Source organism: Cetorhinus maximus, chromosome 23, assembly GCF_964194155.1.
Source record: "Cetorhinus maximus chromosome 23, sCetMax3.hap1.1, whole genome shotgun sequence".
Classification (NCBI taxonomy): Eukaryota; Metazoa; Chordata; class Chondrichthyes; order Lamniformes; family Cetorhinidae; genus Cetorhinus; species Cetorhinus maximus.
In genome coordinates this window covers 53870252-53894102 of record NC_135901.1, presented here as the reverse complement: position 1 = coordinate 53894102, position 23851 = coordinate 53870252, and the positions used below count along the sequence as shown (strand labels likewise).

The window sequence follows — 23851 nt, the reverse complement described above, 5'->3', positions numbered from 1 at the left end:
ATGTTGTTTTGACTCAGTATCCAATATTCCCCTGAGTTTGTTCATTGCTGTCCCAATGTCCTGAGACATGTTCCTGTGTTCAAAAGGAACTAATTTGTGTTAGTAATATTAAAAAAGACTCAATACACCATGTGTTTAACACAAATCTGATTGTTATACAGAATATAAACCCCTATAACTGGGCTGGAGTTTATTAACATCAGCAGAAACAGACCCCAATGAACATGGTTCAGACCTGGATGTGATTCACAGCAAAATCCACTTGTTAATTGTGAACTCGCTGGTGTCTCAGCAGGTTAGCGACTGAGTGAATACCTTCCCACACTTGGAGCATGTGAACGGCCTCTCTCCAGTGTGAACTCGCTGGTGTACAGTGAGTTGAGATGACCACCTGAACCCAGTCCCACACAGAGAGCACCTGAACGGTCTCTCGTCAGTGTGAACACGTTGAGGGGACATCAGTTCACTGGAATTTTAAAGCACTTCTCACATTCTGGGCATTTAAAAGGCCACTCGGCAGTGTGAATTTGTTGATGTGTCTGTCGGTGGGATGACTGAGTAAATCACTTGACACACTCGGAGCAGCTGAACAGCTTCTCCCCAGTGTGAACCTGCTGGTGTCTCACAAGGTTGTTTGAATGGGTGAATCATTTCCCACACTCGGAGCAGCTGAACAACTTCTCTCCAGTGTGAACTCACTGGTCTCTCACAAGGTTGTTTGAATGGGTGAATCTTTTCCCACACTCGGAGCAGCTGAATGGCCTCCCCTCAGTGTGAGTTTGTTCATGTCTCAGCAGGGTGGATAACTGAGTGAATCCCTTCCCACACTCCGTACAGGTGAATGGCCTCTCCCCAGTGTGAATGTGCTGGTGTATGGTGAGTTCTGATAAATATATGCTTTCTTTACCACCTGATCCACTTGTCCTGCCACCTTCAGGGACCTGTGGACATGGACTCCGAGGTCTCTCACTTCCTCTACCCCTCCCAATGTTCTCCTGTTTATTGTGTATTCTCCAGCTTTGTTTGCCCTCCCCAAATGCATTAGCATGAATTATCTTTCTCTTTTACAGCTGATTTAAAGTTGCAGATTTTGCTCCAAAGGTTAAATTGGGATTGATATTCAAAGTTAACTATTTAACTGCAGCAACTTCAGCTGGGAGTCAGTGAATTAAGAGGAAAGATCCCAGACAGCGGTTCTTCAAGGTACACTGCAGGCCCGACAGCTCAATCAGCTCCACTCTCAGCTCAGGAGAGCTCAACAATTCCACATCCTGTCCACAGGGGAGTTCACCTGGTGCAGTGGGACCAACATTTGTGCTTTAACTAACACCACCAAAAAAACTGGATTAATCAGTTAGTCTGATTGCTGTTTGTGGAATCTTACTGTGCACAAACTGGCTGTCATGAAACAGGAACAACTTGTATAAAACATCCCAAGGTGCTTCAGAGGAGTTTCATAAAGAAAAAACTGACAAGTCACATAGGGAGACATTAGGGTCAATGGACAAAGCCGTGATTGAAGAGCTAAATTTTAACCAACATCTTTAATCAGGAGAGAGAGCTGGAGGGGTGGAGAAGTTGAGGGAGAGAATTCCAAAGCTTCACACCTAGGCACGGCCATCAGTGGTGGAGTAATTAAAATCCGGGATGCCAAAGTGGCCAGGAGGATGAGTGCTGAAATCGAGGAGGGTTGTAGGACTGGAGATTAGAGAGGGATGAGGCCATGGAGGGATTTGAAACAAGTATGCAATTTTAAAATGGAGACATTGCTTGACCAGGAGCCAATGTGGGTCAATGAACACAGGGGTGATGGGTGAACGGGATTTGAGGTGAGAACACACAGGCACAGAGTTTTGGATGATCTCATGATTCCGTGTGGGACAGGGTGAATGTGAGAGCCCGGCCAGGAACGTATTGGAATCATCAAGTCTAAAGGTAACACGGACATGGATGAGGGTTTGAGCAGCAGATAAGCTGGGGGTGGGGTGGAGACAGACAACGTCATGGAGATTGAAATATCTGGTGTTAGTGATGGTGTGGATATATGGTCAGAAACTCACCTTGGGGGCAAATATGACACCAAGATTGTGAACAGTGTGGTTCAGCCTCAGACAGTTCCCAAGGAGAGGGATGGACTCGGTAGTTAGGGAACGGAATTTGTAGTGCTGACCAAAGACAATGGCTTTGGTCTTCCCAATTTTTAATTGGTGGAAATTTCTGCTCATCCAGTACTGGATGTGGGATAAGCAGTTTGATAATTTAGTAACAGTGGAGGAATGGAGAGGGATGGTGGTGAGGTAGAGCTGGGTGTTGTCAGTGGACATGTGAAAACTAACACGGTGCTTTTGGATGATGTCACCGAGTGGCAGCATGTAGATGAGAAATAGGAGGGGCCAAGGATAGATCCTTGGGGGACACCAAGTCCAAGGACTTTAGAGAGGAAAGGGAGGTTGGAAATGGGGCGGCAGTTTGAAAAGTGGGGGATCAGAGATTGTTTTTTTCGGATGGGTGATGACGGTGCATTGAAAGGTGAAGAGGGACAGTCCCAGGAGAGAGAGAGAACCATTAACAATATCAGCTACATGGAGAAATTAGATGATCAGCAGTTTAGTGGGAATAGGGTCGATGGGGCAGGTGGTGGGTCTCATGGACAAGATGAGCGCTGAGAGGGCAGGAGGGGAGATGGGAGAGAAAGAATAAAGAACAAAGAAAAGTACAGCACAGGAACAGGCCCCTCGGCCCTCCAAGCCTGCGCCGATCATATTGCCCATCAACTAAAACATTTTGCACTTCCGGGGTCCGTATCCCTCTATTCCCATCCTATTCATGTATTTGTCAAGCTGCCTCTTAAACACCACTATCGTACCTGCTTCCACCACCTCCTCTGGCAGCGAATTCCAGACACTCACTACCCTCTGCATAAAAAACTTACCACCGCACATCTCCTCTATAGTTTTCTCCTCTCACCTTAAATCTTTGTCACCTAGTAATTGACTCTTCCACCCTGGGAAAAAGCTTCTGACTATCTACCCTGCCCATGCCACTCATAATTTTGTCAACTTCTATCAAGTCGCCCCTCAATCTCCGTTGCTCTAGTGGGAACAATCTGAGTTTCTCCAATCTCTCCTCATAGCTAATAACCTCCAGACCAGGCAACATCCTGGTAAACCTCCTCTGCACCCTCTCCAACACCTCCATAGAAACTGGAGGAAGATGTGGGTTCAGGGTTCAGACAAGGGGAACTTTAGAGACAGTTTGTCCTGGTGGGCTAGTGGGAGGGAGGGAAGCAGCAGAGGCAGCTGATCGGATTGTCTCAATTTCAGTGACAAAGAATCTCCATGAGCTCCTCACACTTGTTGGAGGTGAGGGTGGAGGAGACAGGGGAGAGGGAGGGTCCTTCAAAATGAACTAACTTGTGTTAGAGCCACTAAAAAGATTCAACTCACTGTATTTCATACAAAGCTGATTTATTTGACTTAATCACATTATATATATATTTTTAATATTAACACTGATAACTGGGCTGATGTTTAATAACATCAGCAGAAACAGACTCCAATGTACATGGTTCAGTCCTGGATGTGACTAACAGGAAAATCCACTCAATGTTCTGAGTTACTTGTGAACTTGCTGATGTCTCAACAGGCTGGATAACCGAGTGAATCCCTTCCCACACTTCGAGCAGGTGAACGGTCTCTCCCCAGTGTGAGTTCACTGGTGTACAGTGAGTTGAGATGATTCCCTGAACCCAGTCCCACAGTGAGAGCACCTGAATGGTCTCTCGTCAGTGTGAACACGTTGATGGGACATCAGGTTCCCGGAACTTTTGTAGCATTTCCCGCAGTCTGGGCATTTAAAAGGTCTCTTGTCAGTGTGAACTCTCTGGTGTGTCAGCAGATGCGATAATTGAATGAATCCCTTCCCACACTGGGAGCAGGTGAACGGTCTCTCCCCTGTATGAAGTTGCTGGTGTTGATGCAGCCCTGATGATCGGGTGAACTCCTGCCCACACTGGGAGCAGGTGAACGGTCTCTCCCCTGTGTGAGCTCGCTGGTGTTGTACCAGCCCTGATGGTCGCGTAAATCCACTCCCACAATCGGGGCAGGTGAACGGCTTCTCCCCAGTGTGAACTCGCTGGTGTCTCAGCAGGCTGGACGATCGAGTAAATCCCCTCCCACATAGAAAGCAGCTGAATGGCCTCTCCCCAGTGTGACTGCGCCGATGAGTTTCCAGCTCAGACGGGAATCTGAATCCCATTTCACAATCCCCACATTTCCACGATGTCTCCCCACTGTGAACGGTGCTTTGTCCGTCCATGTTCAATAGGGCGACTCCGTCAGATCCTGATGTGATGTTTGGTTTCAGTTTCCCGACTGCAAATCCTCCCCTTCTAATACCCTGTGAAATTGATTTAAAACAGAAAAAAGGGAGTGAGAGAGAACCCATAAAAACACAAAGGCAGGTTGTGAAATTGAGCTGAATGAATCTGGGAATTTGTGGGTCCGGCACGAGGAAAAAGTGACCATGAAAACTGCTGGATTGTCATAAAAACCCAACTGGTTCACTAATGTCCTTCGGGGAAGGGAACCTGCCACCCGGTCTGGGCCTACACAAGACTCTGGTCTCTTTAGGAGCATAAGAAATAGGAACAAGAGAAGTCCTAACACCACGTCGAGCCTGCTCCACCATTCAATACGATCGTGGCTGAATTTGGGCTTCAACTCCACTTTCCCGCCCACTCCCCATATCCCTCAACTCCCTGAGAGACCAAAAATCTCCCCATCTCAGCCTGAAATATATTCAATGATGGAGCATCCACAACTCGCCGGGCTAGAGAATTCTATGTGACAGAGAGAGAAGGGGATTGGGAGAGGCAGAGAGAGAAGCAGAGTGGGAGAGACAGAGAGAGAAGGGAATGGGAGAGGCAGAGAGAGAAGGGGAGTGGGAGAGGCAGAGAGAGAAGGGAAGTGGGAAAGGCAGAGAGAGAAGGGGAGTGGGAAAGGCAGAGAGAGACGGGGAGTGGGAGAGGCAGAGAGAAAAGGGGAGTGGGAGAGGCAGAGAGAGAAGGGGATTGGGAGAGACAGAGAGAGAAGGGGAGTAGGAGAGGCAGAGAGAGAAGGGGAGTGGGAAAGGCAGAGAGAGAAGGGGAGTGGGAGAGGCAGAGAGAAAAGGGGAGTGGGAGAGGCAGAGAGAGAAGGGGATTGGGAGAGACAGAGAGAGAAGGGGAGTGGGAGAGGCAGAGAGAGAAGGGGAGTGGGAAGGGCAGAGAGAGAAGGGGAGTGGGAGAGGCAGAGAGAGAAGGGGCGTGGGAGAGACAGAGAGAGAAGGGGAGTGGGAGAGGCAGGGAGAGAAGGGGAGTGGGAGAGGCAGGGAGAGAAGGGGAGTGGGAGAGGCAGAGAGAGAAGGGGAGTGGGAGAGGCAGAGAGAGAAGGGGAGTGGGAGAGACAAAGAGAGAAGGGGAGTGGGAGAGGCAGGGAGAGAAGGGGAGTGGGAGAGGCAGGGAGAGAAGGGGAGTGGGAGAGGCAGAGAGAGAAGGGGTTTGGGAGAGGCAGAGAGAGAAGGGGAGTGGGAGAGGCAGAGAGAGAAGGGGAGTGCGAGAGGCAGGGAGAGAAAGGGAGTGGGAGAGGCAGAGAGAGAAGGGGAGTGGGAGAGGCAGAGAGAGAAGGGGAGTGGGAGAGGCAGAGAGAGAAGGGGAGTGGGAGAGGCAGAGAGAGAAGGGGAGTGGGAGAGGCAGGGAGAGAAAGGGAGTGGGAGAGGCAGAGAGAGAATGGGAGTGGGAGAGGCAGGGAGAGAAGGGGAGTGGGAGAGGCAGAGAGAGAAGTGGAGTGGTAGAGGCAGAGAGAGAAGGGGAGTGGGAGAGGCAGAGAGAGAAGGGGAGTGGGAGAGGTAGGGGATGAGGAGAGGGTTGTTATAGATCTACAACTAAACCAAAACTTTGACAAAACTTCCCAAACCCTCAACCTCCACCACCTAGAAGGACCAGGGTAACAGGTGTATGTGAACACCATCACCTCCAAGTTCCCCTCCAAGTCACACATCATCCTGACTTGTCTGACATCCAGTACTGGATGTACAGAAATTTCCTCCATTTAAATATTGGGAAGACTGAAGTCATTGTCTTCAGTCCCCACTACAAACTCCACTCCCTATCCACTGACTCCATCCCTCTCCCTGACAACCGCCTGAGACTGAATCAGGCTGTTCACAACCATGGCGAAATATTTCATCCCAAGATGAGCTTCCAACCACATATCCACATCATCATCAAGACCGCCTATTTCCACCTCAGTAACATCGCCCGACTCCAGCCCAGTCTCAGCTCATCTGCTGCTGAAACTCTCATCCATTTCTTTGTTACCTCTAGACTTAACTATCCTAACGCACTCCCGGCCGGCCTCCCACATTCAGCCTCCCAGTAATCTTGAGGTCATCCAAAACTCTGCTGCCCGTGTGCTTACTCACACCAAGTCTTGTTCACCCATCACCCCTGTGCTCACCGACCTACAAAGGCTCCAGAATAAGAGGCAAAATTTTAAATTTCTCATCCATATTTTCAAATCCTTCCAGGGTCTCACCCTCTCTATCTCTGTAATCCAGCCTCACAACCCCCTGAGGTATCTCAGCTCCTCTAATTCCGGCCTCCTGAGAATTCCTGATTTTAATTGTTCCACCATTGGTGACCATTCTTTCATTTGCCTTGGCCACAAGCTCTGGAATTTCCTCCCTAAACTTCTCCACCTCACTTTCTCCCTTTTAAGATGCTCCTTAAAACCGATCCATTTGACCAAGCTTTTGGTCACCTGCCCTAATATCTCCTTATGTGGCTCAGTGTCAAACCTTGCTTTGCAACATTTCTGTGAAATGCCTTGGAATATTGTCTTACATTGAAAGTGCAATATAAATACAATAATTTGTCATATATCACTGTTCCTTCATCATCGCCGGGTGAATAACCTGTAACTCCTTACCTAACAGCATTGTGGGAGCACCTTCACCACACGGACTGCAGCGGTTCAAGAAGGTCAAACATCATCTTCTCCACAGGCAACTGGGGATTGACAATATATGCTGGTATCTGTGGAGAGAGAAACAGAGTTAACATTTCAGGCCATGCAGAATGAATTACAGAGAATAAAAATTACACAGAATTTGATGGTCAATATAAGCTCAGAAGTGGAAGAGAAATGGACTATAGTCCAGGAAAAACAATTCCTGACTATGAAAGATGGGAATGTAAAGCTGGGAAGTCATCAGCACATGGTCAGGGTTGGGGAGCGATGGAAATTTCATTTAGACATTGTCCGCAGAAGTAACAGTAAAATCCCAAATGGAGCTAAAATAGACCCATTATTAGAGGAAGTTAGACAATGGCAGAGAGGTGATCATGGAGGGCAGAGGTGAAAAAGAGGAATGGATGAACATGGATTTAGATCCACAGTAAAGAAGTCACACCAGCCCCTGAGGCATGAAACCTCTTACAGATAACAGAGCACAGCACTAAAGGTCTCGATTGTAGATGAATGGTCAAAAACATTCAGCTCTGAAATAAGTTCAGAGTTGGCAATGTTAAACTCTCCTGCTGGAGCCTGCAGCTGGAAAGATATCAGAAGCATTGGAGGCAGAGAAAAATCTCCCAGCTGAGGAAATACATGGGGAGCGGGGTGATGTCACCGTGTAATTGTCGATGTGTGATGATGTCACAGTGTAATTGTCGATGTGTGATGATGTCACAGACACAAACACAGAACATCTGGGTCTGTGCAAACCAGTGATCACCACACATTATGAAGGATGTGGAGGGTCCTTGAGAGGGGGCAGAGGAGATTTACCAGAATGGGTCGAGGGATGAGGGACGTTGTATGGTTAGTTTGGAGAAACTGGGGTTGTTCTCCTTGGAACAAAGTAGATTGAGGGAAGATTTGATAGAGGTGTACCAGTTTACAATTGGCTTACATAACATAATTAAAGAAAAACTGTTCACAGTATCTGATTGTAAAAGGATTACAGGACTACAGATTTAAGATTTGAGGCAAGATCTACAGGGAGCATGTGAGGAAAAAATTTTACACAGCGAGTGGCAATGGACTGGAACTCAATGCTTACCCTTAGAGGCCGATAATATCAAGTTCCGATGAATCAAGTCATTCTGTCAGATTTTAATGTGATGTTTGGTTTCTGTTTCCAATCTGCAAATCCTTCCCATTTAATATACCAGGATGTTGCCTGGGATGAAACATTTAAGTTTATGAAGAGAGGTTGGATAGACTTGGGTTGTTTTCGTTGGAGCAGAAAAGACTGAGGGGCGACCTGATCGAGGTGTACAAGATTATGAAGGGCATGGACAGGGTGGATAGGGAGCAGCTGTTCCCCTTAGTTGAAGGGTAAGTCACCAGGGGACATAAGTTCAAAGTGAGGGGCAGGAGGTTTAGGGGGGATGTGAGGGAAAAGTTTTTTACCCAGAGGGTGGTGACGGTCTGGAATGAGCTGCCTGGGAGGGTGGTGGAGGCGGGTTGCCTCACATCCTTTAAAAGGTACCTGGATGAGCAGTTGGCAGGTCATAACATTCAAGGCTATGGGCCAATTACTGGTAAATGGGGTTAGGTAGGTGGGTCAGGTGTTTCGCACGTGTCGGTGCAGACTCGATGGACCGAAGGGCCTCTTCTGCACTGTGTGATTCAGTAATTCTGTGAAAAAGGAGTTTACAAACAATCCATCACTGTCAATACAGGACATAAATTGAGAAGAGACAAATATTTCTCTTGGTCTGAGTTTGCTGTGTGTAAATCATCCCCTTCTAACCCCCAGTGAAAGGAGTTTCCAAAATCCATCCCTGTCAGTCGAGGATAGAAATTAACATTCTCTTTTCCTGCTGCCTAGACCAGGATGACCGCGCATGCGCCCTGCTGCACATTGCCCCCTATAAAGATGGCGGCCGATACCCCGGGCCTGACGAAGGGAGAAATCCAGACTTTTTCGGCCCGTTCTCTGCAACCGCTAACCCCGTACCTTCTTAGTTGGGGTCTTCAACCTGCACTGTGTCTTTATAAAGCTTCTCTTCCCACTGCGCTGGCTCCATTCCTCCTCACACACCCACTAACTCTGTTAGTTTGCTCCACTCGACATTTTCTCAACCGCACTGAGCAGCTTCAGTCACAGACCAGCAGTGCGCATGCTCATGAAACAAACCGCAATGCGCATGCTCCAAGCACATACTACAATGCGCATGTGGCAGGAACTGCGGTCGTGAGAATAGGGCACATTCTGTCCCGCAGTGAATGCTGGGTGAGCACCCCGCCATTGAAGGGCGAAAATGTAGGATATCAACCTATGTCCTGTGATCAGATACGATGGGTGCCATTGGGGCAAGGCATCAAATTGTTGAATCAATTGACACAACGACCAAATTGCTCTGGGCTCCACCATAATTCTCTCATGGGTGTAATGAACAGCAGAACAAACCCCTGGATGTAGATATGAACTCAGCGGAATCTCAGCAGATGGGGTGAGTTGGTGGCTTTTAAACCGTCTTTTGCCACTAGCAATCCTCTGATTGTGGATCAAATCCTTTGAACCTTTAAAGATGGAGTGTTAACATGTGAGCAAACTGAATAAAGCCCTTTGCTCACGTGAAGTATCTGAATGGCCTCCCACCAGTGTCATGAAGCTGTTAATGTACGTAATATTTTGGAAAATACTTTTCTTTTCAAATAGAGGTTTAGTCTATGGGTGAGTCTTATTTGGATTAAGGCCAGCTAGCCTGGGTGCTTTGATGTGTGCTAGTTTTGAGATGTAAGAGGAATAACGTGCATTTGCATTTTTTAATAGAGCATTCAAGAAGTAGCGTGAAAACGGACACCTACCTAGCAGCTATCAGGCAATATATTTATATTTTTAATAAAATTTGTATTACGAAAGAGCTTTCATTGTTAAAAGGTGGTGTTCAAAGAGGCTGGTGGGAAAATGAGAATTAGCATTCAATCAGTGATGGTAGGTAGAACAAGACAACCATTTTGGGTGTGCAGAACAGAGGCAACGTGAGATCAAAAGGCAGCTGCAAGCCTCCAATTGACTCCACAAGGAACAAATGAAAAGAACCGCATTTTGAATTTGAACGGTGAAAATGCTTTGCCTGCTGTCTGGTTAAGTCTATGGGTTGCTGTTGCCTTAATGGAGATTAGTTTGGGAATTTGTTAAAAGTTCTGAGAGTAATAATTTGTAGCCATGTGTATATATACTTTAATCTGTGTAAATCAATAAAATGTTTTATTTTGTTTAATTTAAAACTTCGAGAGCTGATGGTCTGATTCCTGAATTTTGGGTCGCATCTCAAACATAACACTTAAAATCAGTGATAGTTGTTTAAGGTTTCCCTCTGGGAATTTAAATAACTCCGCTTTACCAACTGCATTAGTCATAATACCAGCGAGACTGTGTTGCTGTGTCAGTAATTGGGATGATAGAGCGAATCCATTTCCATTTCCAACTGGTGAACAATCTGTTTACAGTGTGAGCTTACCTGCACGTTTTCAGCTCAGACATGGATCTCTAAATCCATTGGTGATGGGTTCCACATCCTTAGCACTACATGAGAACAAGGAGCAGGAATAGGCCATTAGGCCCCTCAAGCCTGCTCCGCCATTTAATAAGATCATGGCTGACCTGACAGTAACCTGAAATCTCTACCCCGTCTACCCCTGATAACCTATCACTCCCTTGCTTACCAAGAATATATCCATCTCTGCCTTAAAAATATTCAAAGACTCTGCTTCCATAGCCTTTTTCAGGAAGAGAGTTCCAAAGACTCACGAATCTCTGAGAGAGAAAAAAACTTTGCCTCTCTGTTTTAAATGGGTGACCGCTTATTTTTAAACAGTGACCCCTAGTTCTAGATTCTCCCACAAGAGGTAACATCCTCTCAACATCCGCCCTGCCAGGTACGCTCAGAATCTTATATGTTTCACTAATCAAGTAAAGAAAAACAACATATTGCAGATGCTGGTCATCTGAAATAAAAACAGAAAATACTGGAATTCTCAGTAGACCTGGTAGCCTCTGTGGAGAGATAAACATAGTTTTCATTCCAGGTCTGTAATCTTTCATCGGAACTCCATTACATCTGAACTATAAATTATGCCTCTCAAATCAAAGATGCTGCCAGATGTAGGCAGGGAACTCAAGGAGAAGGGCGCTGTGGTACTTCTAAAATCTTGCTGCTTTCAAAAAGGAAAAGAAAACAACTAATCGCTGCAAGGCAGACATTCACCATTGAAAGCAACTGGCAGCATCTTTGATGGCAAATTCAAAGCACTTTCATGTCACATCTCTTTCTGCTTCTGTCCCTGTCTCGTGTCCTGCTCCCGGGTCAATTAGCTGCTCGATGCAGACAGAGTCAATTGGTGGGAATGTAAGACACAAGGCGATAAGTTTGCAGGCAACAGGGTAAAGAGACACCAGGATCTCATCTTCCTGATCCTCCCAGATTCTGATTACAGGAATGTCCACAGTGCCGATTATCCACAGTCACACTCGCCTTCTAGTCCGTTTGTACTTTGTACGAGCACATTCTAGTACGTTGTTCTGCTTTGAAATTGTTCATATTTTCACATTGGGTTTTAATGTGAAGGAAGTGGAGCTGCGATAAGCTTATATTATTCAGCAGATGCACTGCAAGAAGGCACATAACAGGCTGATGAGAACAGTGCTCTTTGGACACGGTGAGCTCCAGTGAAGGATTGGCACCATTAATATGTCGTTCAATTAGTCTCGTGACAAACCTGGTACTAGAAATGACAAGAAAACTTGCTGAATTTGCTCAGTGTTCTGGTTTGTTAAGAGCCGAATACAAGGTAAGAAAGTACATCTCGCTCGAGTGGGCTATAAAATGGCAGAATGACCCATGCTGCTGGGAACCATAAACTTATAAAAAGTTAGAGCAAAGAAAGAGCAGTTGTGATTGGTTGATTGATCAGGAGTGATCGCTGTGCCAGTACAAACAGTAGGGAGCAACATTTGTCCTTCTGCCACCCATATTTGGCCATCTCTGGTCAGTGCTTTGCAACCAGCCCTACTCTTAGTCATTCCCTCACTCCGCCTCCGTGTTCTCCACTTGTTCCAAATGTGATTTTTCCAGCTCTGAGGCGATACTCACTCTTCTGCTTCTGGCAGAGCTGCTAAATATTTTCAATCAATAAGTAATCAACACTTGTTTAAACAATTTCTTGAGATCTACAAACCTTTATTCCCTGACTGGCAATTAAACCCAGGCCGCGGCAGTGAAAGCACCAAATCCTGACCACTAGACCACCAGGGAATCTGCCAAATTGTTTCTGGAGTTGACTTATCTATTCTACGCTGCTTTTGCCTCTTTTTGTTCCAATGGGTCGGAAATAAAAATTAAAGGCACAGATAACATAGATAAGTCAGATTGTAAGGCTCGTGCACAGCTTCCCTAGTGGTTCGGATTCCCCGCTTTCACCGGGCCATGGGCCGGGTTCGATTCCTGGTCAGGGAATGATAATTTATTGGCCTCGTGCAAACTATTAAAGTGAGTCTGGATAATTTCCTGATTAAAGCGAGAAATGCAGACCACCTTTGGCACAATCAGTGATGTGAGAGCGTGAGTTTTGCATCAGAGCTGGAAATGTCATCTGGTCGCAACGGCTCGAGAACAAACACAGAGGTGAAGATAGGGAATGAGAGAAGAGCTGTGATAGGTTGCAAAGCACTGACTATAGAGATGGTGGTGCAAGGCAAAATATAACGGTAATAGGGGAGATTTTACTGTTTACACTGATACAAATATCTCCCAGATCTGCTTCGAACTCTCGTGTTAAATGAGAAGAAAACTTCTCGCTGAATCTTCCACTTCTTAGCTGCACCTCCTTCCAAACATTGCAAACTCCTCCTGCATCTTCCATCCTGATATTTTTCTCTGTAACATTTTGATATGAAACTGCACAACTAATGTGAATAAAGTTTGTGACGGTAAAAATGTGTTCACCTCTTCGGGAAACCGAACCATATTGACGCACGCAGCGGAACAGGCACAGGCATATACACCGAGAGTGACAGAGGGCAAGGGTTTGTATCTAAGGAGAGATAAACGCCCAGAAAGCAAGCATAACACAAACCTGGCTCTGTTTTTGTGCCACTATGACTACAAGTTTCATGAATGTTTTCGTGAATGAACGGAAATAGGAAAATCCCCTTGGATGCTTTAGTGCTTGGATGGATTTGATTGAATCTAATCGATAATTAACTGTAGACACAGAGTGAAAACCAGGAATAATGAACAGCGGGAAAACCCAATGGATTTGAACTCCATCTCCTTAACCACTCGGCCAGGGCAACTGGCCCTATGGACAGGTTAATGTTGTTGGTATATAAGATGGCTGCAGCAGAGAAGGCGGGCTTTCAGCCCATCTTCTGCGTACTCTGTCTGGAAGAACAACTCAACTACTTCCACTGCCGTACATTCTCACACAAGCAATTACTATTTGTATTGCCTCCCCTCCTTTTCCTAATTAAAATAAAATCCAATACATGCTCGCATTCACTTTGGGCTGGCACTTTGACTTCAGAAGAGAGCCACAGGTGAACCACCAATAACGTTGGTAGCGGTTCCACAAATAATGGAACCTGAATCCAGCGCCTGAGGCCGTTCGGCCAGGCTACCTCTCCCAACCTGCGGTTTCCTGTCGCCTTGATGGTGTTTCCACTGAAACAGAACATTAAAAATTGGCCATAAGCCCCCTCGAGCCTCTGCTACCACTTAATAAGATCATGTCAGATCCCCAAACTCTACACCAATTTCCCACCTAATCCTAATAGCCCTTCATTCCCTTAAAGCCCAAGAATGTATCCACCTCAGCCTTCAATATTCTCATTGGCTGGGGTCCACAGACACCCGGTCTACAAAATTCCATAGATTCACAAGCCTTTGAGTGAATAAATGTCTCCACACCTCAGTCCTAAATGGCTGACACATTATCTGGAGAATGTGAGCCCTGTTCTAGACGCTCCAGCCGGGGGAAACAGCCTCTCAGCATGTTCACTGTCAAGCTGGCTCAGAATGTCAGACTTTTCAATGAGATCACCTCTCATTATTCTAAATTCCAGAGAGAACAGACTCATCCCATTTAATCTCTCCTGCTAGGACAACCGTCTCATCTCAGGAATCAATCCAATGAATCTTGGTTGCACACAGACAGCGAGAGAATGGAGGGAACAAAGAGCACAAGAGTCAACAGAGATAGAGACACAGACAGAGAGACTGAGAGAGTGAAAGAGAGCGAGACAGATATACAAAGGCAAAGGGAGACAGATAGAGACAGACAGTGGAGTAGACACTGGGAACAGATACACTTCACCATTCCAGATGATTGTTAACTTGGATTGACAGACAGAAAGAAAGAGGAGAAAGAAAGGCTTACATTTAAACAGAGTCTCGCCAACTCAGGACAACGGGAGGCGCTTTAGAGCCAATGAAATCTTTCTGAAGTGTAGTCACTGTTGTAATCTAATGACAGAGAGAGTTTGATACAAATGCTGATTCAGCAGATGACAAAATCCGATTTTAAGAACTCCATCTCAACGTAGAATATTTCTTTCTATATCTCTGAACATTTCATTGTTTGTTTGATGCGGATTCAAATGATGTAAATCTGTAGCTGAAGAAATAAATTGCACCTCGAAGCCCTGAAGAAACAGGGACAAAGCATCCCATTTCTATCAGGTCATCCCTCAGCCTTCTCTTTCCTGGAGAAAAGAGCTTCAGGCTGTTCAGCCTTTCTTGGTGATTATAACCTATCCGTTCCTGGAACATTTGTTGTTGAACTTTTACATTCCTGGTCCTTGCGACACCTGATAGAAGTTGAAATAGTTCCTAATGTCCGAGGGATTTCAGTTTGGAATATTTGTATTTACAAATTCATTCTCTCGATGTGTCCATTGTCTTAACCACTTGACCACAAGGACTCGGTGTTTGTCTGTTTAAATGTTGCTCAGTGACAATTTCAATCAACCTCCACTTTGTACCAAACCGACCCTTAGAAGCTGAAAAGTCTCCATTCAAAAAAGAGAAAGAAAACCTCTCTTGTATCTTTTAAAACTGCTCTTTTTCTTCTCCGTACAATCTTAACGTGAAGCCACACAACTAACGTAAATAATGCTTGAATGGTAAAAATGAGGAACTGAAACACAGTGACGCACACAGGAACATGCACAGACATATACACCGAGAGTGACAGAGGGCAAGGGGTTCTATCTAAGGAGAGACAAACACCCAGAAAGCAAGCCTGACACTAACCTGGCTCCGTTTTTGTTTCATTTTTAGCTGCAACTTTTGTGAATGCTTGCAGACAAATGGGAATTAGAGAACGCTGCAGATTTTGGATGGTTTTTATTCAACTTAATCGATAATTAATTGTGCAGGTACATTGAAAATTTCAAAAATGATAAGAGCAGTTGGCAGGATTCCAGCCTACCTGTGGAGATCCCAAAGCATTCAAAACCCGTCACCTAAACAACTCAGTGACGAATACAAGCCCCGGATTTGCATTAATGACGTTTGTATAAAACCATAAACGATGGTCATTCACATGCTGACTCTCTGGAAGAACAACTCATCTACTGTAATTCCACACCCCGCCTTTTCCCCCACAGAAATTCAGATTGTCTCTCCTCGATCTTCCTATCAAAGTAAGACACCACACTGGATTTAATGCAGGCTGGTATCTGTTGGTTCTAATGGGGCAGCTGCAGACAACAATGCGAAGACTGAACACTTGCCCACAGTGGAATTCGAACCCACCCCTCCATGGAGAGGTAGAGCTTTTATCCAGGGCCTTAGACTGCTCGGCCACGATACCATATTCAAAGACGTTGGCCATCATTTCCTTCACTGGTGTTGCTACTAAAATAGAACAGAAGCAAAGGAGCAGGAATCGATAATTGGGACTCTCGAACCAGCTCCGTCAGTTAATCAGATCATCCTACACTTTGTAACATACAGAAATCATCTCCAGTGGTAACTTAATTATTTCAATGTTTCATTATTTCGATGTTTCAAATGATGTTCCTTTTTTCCTGTCTAGCTGTGCGTGTTTACTCAATGAAATGTTGGTATAAGGTAATTAGATTGTTTTTGTACTGAGAAAAATAAGGAGATGATTGGTCAGAATAAACTTTTTTTTCGAATATTCGATTTGAAATCAACTATTTTTAAAATTTCCATAACTATTAAAAAGTTCGGAAAGCAACTCTTCATGTCATTGAGTCTGGGAAATTTTGTTAATTTTCGCATTAATTTTCACACACTGCAGAAGTTCTTGCATCTCTTTCAATATTGCTTTTCTCAACTCAGAGTTTTCAAAGGGAATTGGGCAAAGACTTGAAAGGGGGAGAAAAAAATAGGGTTATGGATAGAGACAAAGAAATTGAGATTAATTAGAAAGCTCTTTGTACATAACTGATGTAGATCCGTTGGGCCAAAAGACCTCTTACTGAGCTGTGCCATTTGATGATGACATTGTTGATCAGTCTGTCTCCAGCATTCCTAATGAGAACAGCCGAATTCCATTTCTTCAAAACAAAGACCCAAAGTGCTGCTGCATGACGTCTCCGCTTAACATTTCAGTGAAGCCCATTGAGCTTTTCGGTTATCTCCTGTTTCTGCACATGATAAAATCCCTGGTTCAAGACTGCACAGAGCCATTATCTAAATCTGCAGATTCAAGTATGTTGAAGATAGTATCTTACAGCCATGTGGCCTGGTCACTGTTCGTCCTTCAACCAAAAATACATGATCTGCTCAATGTTAATCAGGAGTGACTTTTGTCCAAGTCTGAACAACAGGAAGAAAAATCTCTCTTATTCCCATCCGCATTTTGTACCCTCATCCCTTTAGTCAGTTTCTTTCTCATGCCCTATAACCTATCACACTCCTTCCCTTTTGTCCTTTCATCCCCCTCCCTCCGTCTCTGGACTTGTTTTCCACCTGTTACACCACTGACTTTTCCAGCTCTGATAAAAGATCAACAAACTGGAAGATTAACACTGTTCCTCACTCCACAGACACTGCCAGGCCTACTTTCACTTGATAAGCAATCCCTGTTCATTGTGACAGTTCACACAACGGGAGGGGAAAGGATTTCCCTGCCCGGAAATTGAACCTGGGCTGCGGCAGTGAAGGCACCAAATTCAAAGCACTAAATTCTCTGCTTCCGTTGAAGTGGAGACAGTCTCCACTGATAAACCCAGCAACTTTGATATTAACAAAGCGGGATGGAGAAAGACTCAGTTTGACCGTTGACACTGTTGGAGGAATGGAGAGCTGGGGATCACCCATGAAAGCAGCAAAGTTTAATATCAATGGCGCCCATCAAGCAGCTCCAACTCACAACCGACAGGTCCAGTGCCATTCACTCTGCCAAGTGGTGATGTGTGCATCCCCTAGCTCTGGTCTCCAACGCGCAGAAAGACAAATATGTTCCATTTGGAGCCTCAGTTTGTTCTGAAATTCAAAGTGTAGAAGGTAATCGACCTACAAAAGCCCCAAGGTTGCAATGCATTCCTCTCAATCATCTTTAAAATCACTCAACATAGAACCATAGAATTATAGGAATGTTACAGTGAAGAAAAAGGCCATTCAGCCCATCATGTCTTCGCCAGCCAAAAAAGAGGAAAAATAAACCAGCCGCTCATTATATTCTCACTTTCTGGCACCTGATCCGTGGCCTTGCAGGTTCCAGCACTTCAGGTGTTGATCCAGGTACTTTTTAAATAATTTCAGCGTTTTAGCCTCAACCACAAACTTAGGCAGTGAATTCCAGAAGCCCTCCACTCTCTGGATGAAAAATGTTTCCATTTTAATTTTGCATTCACGGGATGTGGGCTTCACTAGCTGGGCCAGCATTTATTGCTCGTCCCTAGTTGCCCTTGAGAAGGTGGTGGTGAGCGGCCTTCTTGAACCACTGCAGTCTATGTGGTATGGATACACTAACAGTGCTGTTAGGGAGGGAATTCCAGGATTCTGACCCAGCAATAGTGAAGGAAGGGCGATATATTTCCAAGTCAGGATGGTGAGTAACTTGGAGGAGAACTTCCAGGTGGTGGTGTTTCCATCTATCTGCTGCCCTTGTCCTTCTAGGTGGTAATGATCGTGGTTTTAGAAATTTCTCTCTAAGGATCTTTGGTGAATTGCTGCAGTGCATCTTGTAGATGGTACACACTGCTGCTACAGTGCGTCAGTGCCGGAGGGAAAGAATGTCTGTGGATGTTGTGCCAATCAAGAGGGCTGTTTTGTCCTGGACAGTGTCAAGCTTCGTGAGTGTTGTTGGAGATGTACTCATTCAGGTAAATGGGAAGCAGTCTATCATACCACTGACTTGTGACATGTAGATGGTGTACAGGTTTTGGGGAGTCAGGACATCTCCTGAGCTACTCGTCGCAGGATTCATAGCCTCTGACCTGGTCTTCTAGCCACAGTATTTATATGGCTATTGCAGTCAGTTTCTCATCAATGGTAACCCCCAGGATATTGATAGGGGTGGATTCAGTGATGGCAACGTCAAGGGGCGATGGTCAGATTCTCTCTTGTTGGAGATGGTCATTGCCTGGCACTTGTGTGACACAAATGTTAATTGCCACTTGTCAGCCCAAGCCTGGATATTGTCCAGGTCTTGCTGCATTTGGACATGGACTGCTTCAGTTTCTGAGGAGTTGTGAATGGTGCTGAGCATTGTGCAATCATGAGCGAACACCCCCGTTCTGACCTTATGATGGATGGAAGGTCATTGATGAAGCAACTGAAGATGCTTGGGCCGAGGACCCTACCATGAGGAACCCCTGCAGTAATGCTCTGGAGCTGAGGTGATTGACCTCCAACAGCCACAACCATCTTCCTTCCTGCTAGTGTGACTCCAACCAGTGGAGAATTTCCCCCCTGATTCCCATTGGCTCCAGTTTTGCTAGGGTTCCTTGATGCCAAATTCGGTCAAATGTGCCCTTGATGTCAAGATCAATTACTCCCACCTCACCACATGAGTTCAGCTCTTTTGTCCATGTTTGAACCAAGGCTGTAATTAATTCAGAAGCTGAGTGGCCCTGGCGGAACCCAAATTGGGTGCCAGTGTGCAGGTTATTGCTAAGCAAGTGCTCCTTGATAGCACTGTTGATGACCCTTTCCGTTACGTTACTGATGATGGAGAGTAGATTGATGGGGTGATAAGTGGCCGGTTTGGATTTCTCCTGCTTTCTGCATACAGGACATACCTGGGCAATTTTCCACATTGCTGGGTGGATGCCTCTGTTGTAGTTGTACTGGAACAGCTTGGCTAGGGGCGCAGCAAGTTCTGGAGCACAAGTCTTCAGTGCTATTGCCTGAACTTTGTCAGGGCCCATAGACTTTGCCTCATCCAGTGCCCTCAGCATTTCTTGATATCACGTGGAGTGAATCGATTTGGCTAAAGACTGACACCTGTGATGCTGGGGTGCTCTGGAGGAAGCCAAGATGGATCATCTACTCCCCTCTGCTGGCTGGAGATTGTAGCAAATTAGTCAACCTTATCCTTTGCACTGATGTGCTGTACTCCCCGCCATTTAGGATGGGGATATTTGTGGAACCTCCTCCTGCAGTGAGTTGTTCAGTTGCCCACCACAATTCACGACTGGGTGTGGCAGGACTGCAGAGCTTAGATCTGCTCCGTTGGCTGTGGGATCGCTCAGCTCTGCCTATCACATGCTGCTTATACTGTTTGTCACGCAAGCAGTTCCGTGTTATAGTTCTGGCAAACCTGTTATTATTCACTTTACCATTTACCATGATGATAGATAACGAATGTGAATAAGGTTTGCAATAGCAAACATGTGTTCACTCCCCTGGGAACTGAACCACATTGAAACACACACAGACAAAAACACCAAGAGTGACTGAGGAGAGAAAAACGCCCAGAAAACCACCAACTTGGTTCAGTTTTGTCCCCGACTGCAGATTTGGTGAGTGCTTGTCAATGAATGAACACGGAAACAAAGCAGGACAGAACTCATGGGAACAATTGTATTCCATTTCATCAACTGTGGAGGAATTTGAAGGAAGAAACAGTGAACAACGCAGTCAGCAGGATTCGAACTTGCATGGGGAGACTACAATGGATTTCAAATCCATCAACTTAACCACTCAGCCACAACTAAAGCTGCTGGGCAAAACAGTCACGTTGTTCAACCAAAATCATAGAATTGTTGCAGCAAAGAAAACTGGACTCGGTCTCACCTATTTCCGGTCACCGCACAATTTATATCGCTCCTCCTCATTCTTCCCAACAAACTGAAGCATTGCAGACATCGGCATTCCCCAGCGCATCCTGAGGGATTTACTGAAGGGACCGAAAGAAAGCGAATTAGCTGGAATTTTGACAGCGGTGCGATTTGAATATAATTTAAATCCAGTTTGTCAAACCACTCAACCACACTTAGCACAGCGAATGTCCCTTCAACCATTGCTTCGAGTGCGACCAGCCCTGAATTAGAACAGAACAACGGAGCAGGAATGGAACCATTTTGCCCCTCGAGCCCACCATAGTATTGGAGAATCAGAGACAAGGTTACATTTGGCCCTGGTCTGAGGAACATGGGAGTAATGAACAGGAGGAGGCCATTCAGCACTTCGAGCCTGCTCCAGCATTCAATAAGATCATGGCTGATCTGGTTCTGATCTCAACTCCACTTTCATGCTCCCCCACCAGAGACCCCTCCGCCCTCCACCACCGTGCTTCCCCCCACTCCCGCCCCTGGCATAAGCCTTGATTCCCTTGTCTGTCAAAAATCTGTCTAATTCGGCCTTGAATAAATTCAGTGACCCAGCCTCCACTGCTTTCTGGGGAAAATAATTCCACAGACCAACGACCCTTTGAGAGAGAAAAAAATCTCCTCATCTCCGTCTGAAAAGGGAGAACTTTTACCCTTAAGGAAACTGATTGACCTGGTCCCATTCCCCCACCTTTTCCCCGGAGACCTGCATTTTCTGTTCAATTCTCTTTTGAAATCCGCGATTGAATCTGCCTCCCCCACAATCTCAGGGAGTGCATTCCAGATCCTAACCACTCGCTGTGTAACAGAGAAACCCCTTTAGAATTGCACAATTTAATTGTTGTTGCCTCTCCTCATTCTTCTGACCAACATGAATCACTTCACAGTTCCCTCGATCAAATTTCAGGATTGTTTTTACAGTTTGCACGAGGAATCCCTGCCATTTTATCAGTTAGCAGAGCGGTAAAAACGGGAATTGAATGGAGGCTGGGATGGATGAAAGAACTAAAGCTTTCCGACTTCCAGTGAAGCCGAAGGCAGTTTACACTCGCACAGTAGCAACTGTGATACTAACAAAGAGGATGGAGAAGGACTCAGTTTGAGCGGTGACACTGCTGGAGGAATGGGGAGCTGGGATTCACCCATCACAGCAGCAAAGTTTAAAAAACGGCGCTGTCCATCCTGGGGCTTGAGCCCAGACCCTAAAATTAAGAACCCTCTGCTTTACTGACTACGCCATGCATGATGCGGCTGTTTCACGTGCTTCCAACACAACTGGAAATCAAAGAGTGAGAATGAAAAAGGAAGAGAAGTGATGGGTTTTGTAGATCCCACAGGAATGAGACTCCAGGATCAGTTCATTGTGACAGTTCACACAGCAACAAGAAAACAACATTCCCTGAGGAGGGCCAAACCCGGGCGGCAGGAGTGGGAGCGCCGAATTATAGCATGTTTAGTTCAAACACAGAAGACTTGTTCAGCCAATAACAGTATCGAGTGTGTTAGACATGAACATGAAGTGAACAGTGAGGTGAAATAGTGCCACAAACTGCGGATGTACAGCTTCCAGTTTCGAAAACCCACCAACAAATCAATGCGGCTCCTCTGAACCTTTCAAGGCAAACATTGATCCTTTATAAGTTTCCATTCCCAGAACTCTACACAGTCCTCCAGGTGTGATCTAACCAGGGCCTTGTATAGCTGTAGCAAACCTTTCCCTCTTTTCTATAACAGCCTCTGTAACAGGTTGGACAGCAAGAGGAATTAGATTGTCCATATCGACAGGGGAAAATAAGGAGATGCTTGGTCAGAATAAAATTCCTTTGCAAATTCCATTTGAAATGAACTTCATTTTTTTTTTGAAAGCTGTTTTAGATTCCCCAGCCTAAGTCTTCATGTCATTGGGTCAGGGAAACTTTGTTAATGTTCACACACTGAGCATGGACACGGCAGAAGCTCCTGCACCTCTTTCAATATTGTTTTTCTTCACTCAGAGTTTTCAAAAGGAAATTGGACAATGAATTGAAAGTGTCAAACATCATGGTTATGTAGAAAATAAACGAAATTGAGACTAATTGGAAAGAACATTGTAAAAAGCTGTTATTGATATGATGGGTTGAATGGTCTCCTCACGTGCTATGCCATGTTATGCTGACATTATAATTCTAAATCTGCCACCTGAATTCCATTTACGAAAATCAAAGGCCCAAAGTGCTGCTGCAGGACCTCACAGTTTAACATGATGTGTAGGTGCCTCTGGCTCTGTCAGGTATTGTTCTGTATTGGAGTGGTTATCACATGTGAAAGGTCCCCGCTTTGAAACTGGACAGAAACATGATCAAAATCTGTTAATTTAATGGTAAGCAAATACCCAAAAATACACATTTGATACTTAAGGGAATACAATATCTCACAGCCACGTGTCCTGTTCATCCCTCAATCAACGTCACAAAAACACATCATCCGCTCATTGTGACGTTGCTGGTTGTGGGATTTTGCTGAGCGCTAATTGGCTGCCGCGTTTCCTACATCACAACAATGGCGACACTTCAAAATGTCCTTCATTGTCTGGAAAGCGCTTTGAGACGCCCGCTGGTCGGGAAAAGCGCTATAAGCATTGACCAGGAGGCAGGGCTGTAAGGTACTATATTCAACAAACGTGAATGAACAGATTGTGATAATTTTTCTGCCCGATTTCGAACCACTTCTTAGGCAAACGTAATAACCACTATACTAAATGCAAGTCTGTCTTTCTTTAATTATCTTAAATCCCAGTCCTCTGGCTAGTGACCCCCGTCAGTAGAAACTGTCTCTCCCTATCTGCTCCATCAAACCGCCCCGTCCCCGTTGCCTCCCACCCCCATCATTTTGAGCAGATCCATGAATTCTTCATTTAACCGACATTGCTGTAAAGAGAACAATCCCGGTCTCGATAATCTCTCCACAAAACTTAATTTCCTCATCCCTGGACAAGATGCAAGGCGGAGGACTGAGACGAGATTTTGGAAAATATTGTCAGTTGGCAGGTAGGAAAATGGAGAAGGAACCAAAGAAGAAAACCCAGTCTCCAGCTTTGTGAATCTTTAGAAACTCTTTGGAAACCGGAATCAGAGGAGAATGAAGGGTGAACTGTTCGACTGACCAGAGACAGTCAAGGCACCTTTCCCTTCTTTAAGATGCTGGAACACTGACTCTGATGTTATCAGTGAAATTAACTGATCTGAGACATTGAAAGGATTCTCGTTACTGCACATCAGGAATTCAAACCTAATATCGGCTTCAGGACAATCAGAATACTTGGTAACAGACAAGGCAGCGAAAGACTCGAAGGGAGACGGCACCGGTTGTAGGAGAGCTGGTTCCCGGTGACATGGATGTGTCCGCAGTGGGTGGGATCAGACTGTTTTCATGTATCCACAATGAATGTCCCACTCTTTTATCTGGGATGAGTAAAACTGAGAAAGAATAATTGTCACTCCAGTCGCGGCAATCTGAAGCTTTCACTCGCTGAGCCATTGGTTTAGGATATCTTATAGAGGATATGTTA

General features: G+C 45.4%; 2 protein-coding genes and 1 pseudogene across 2 annotated transcripts in view; 1 reads left to right on the top strand and 2 right to left on the bottom strand.

The window, feature by feature from the left end:
* LOC144698562 (uncharacterized) overlaps positions 1-23851 on the bottom strand; it is a 1040782-nt gene that overhangs the window by 800522 nt on the left and 216409 nt on the right. The window lies entirely within an intron of this gene.
* Positions 1-23851, top strand: part of LOC144698310 (uncharacterized) — a 78588-nt pseudogene that overhangs the window by 10155 nt on the left and 44582 nt on the right.
* Positions 3690-23851, bottom strand: part of LOC144698309 (uncharacterized) — a 77194-nt gene continuing 57032 nt past the window's right edge. The window contains exon 4 of the mRNA XM_078570268.1: positions 3690-4233. Coding sequence (XP_078426394.1) covers positions 3712-4233 — 522 coding nt within the window. The 3' untranslated portion in view covers positions 3690-3711. The remainder of the gene's footprint in view (positions 4234-23851) is intronic.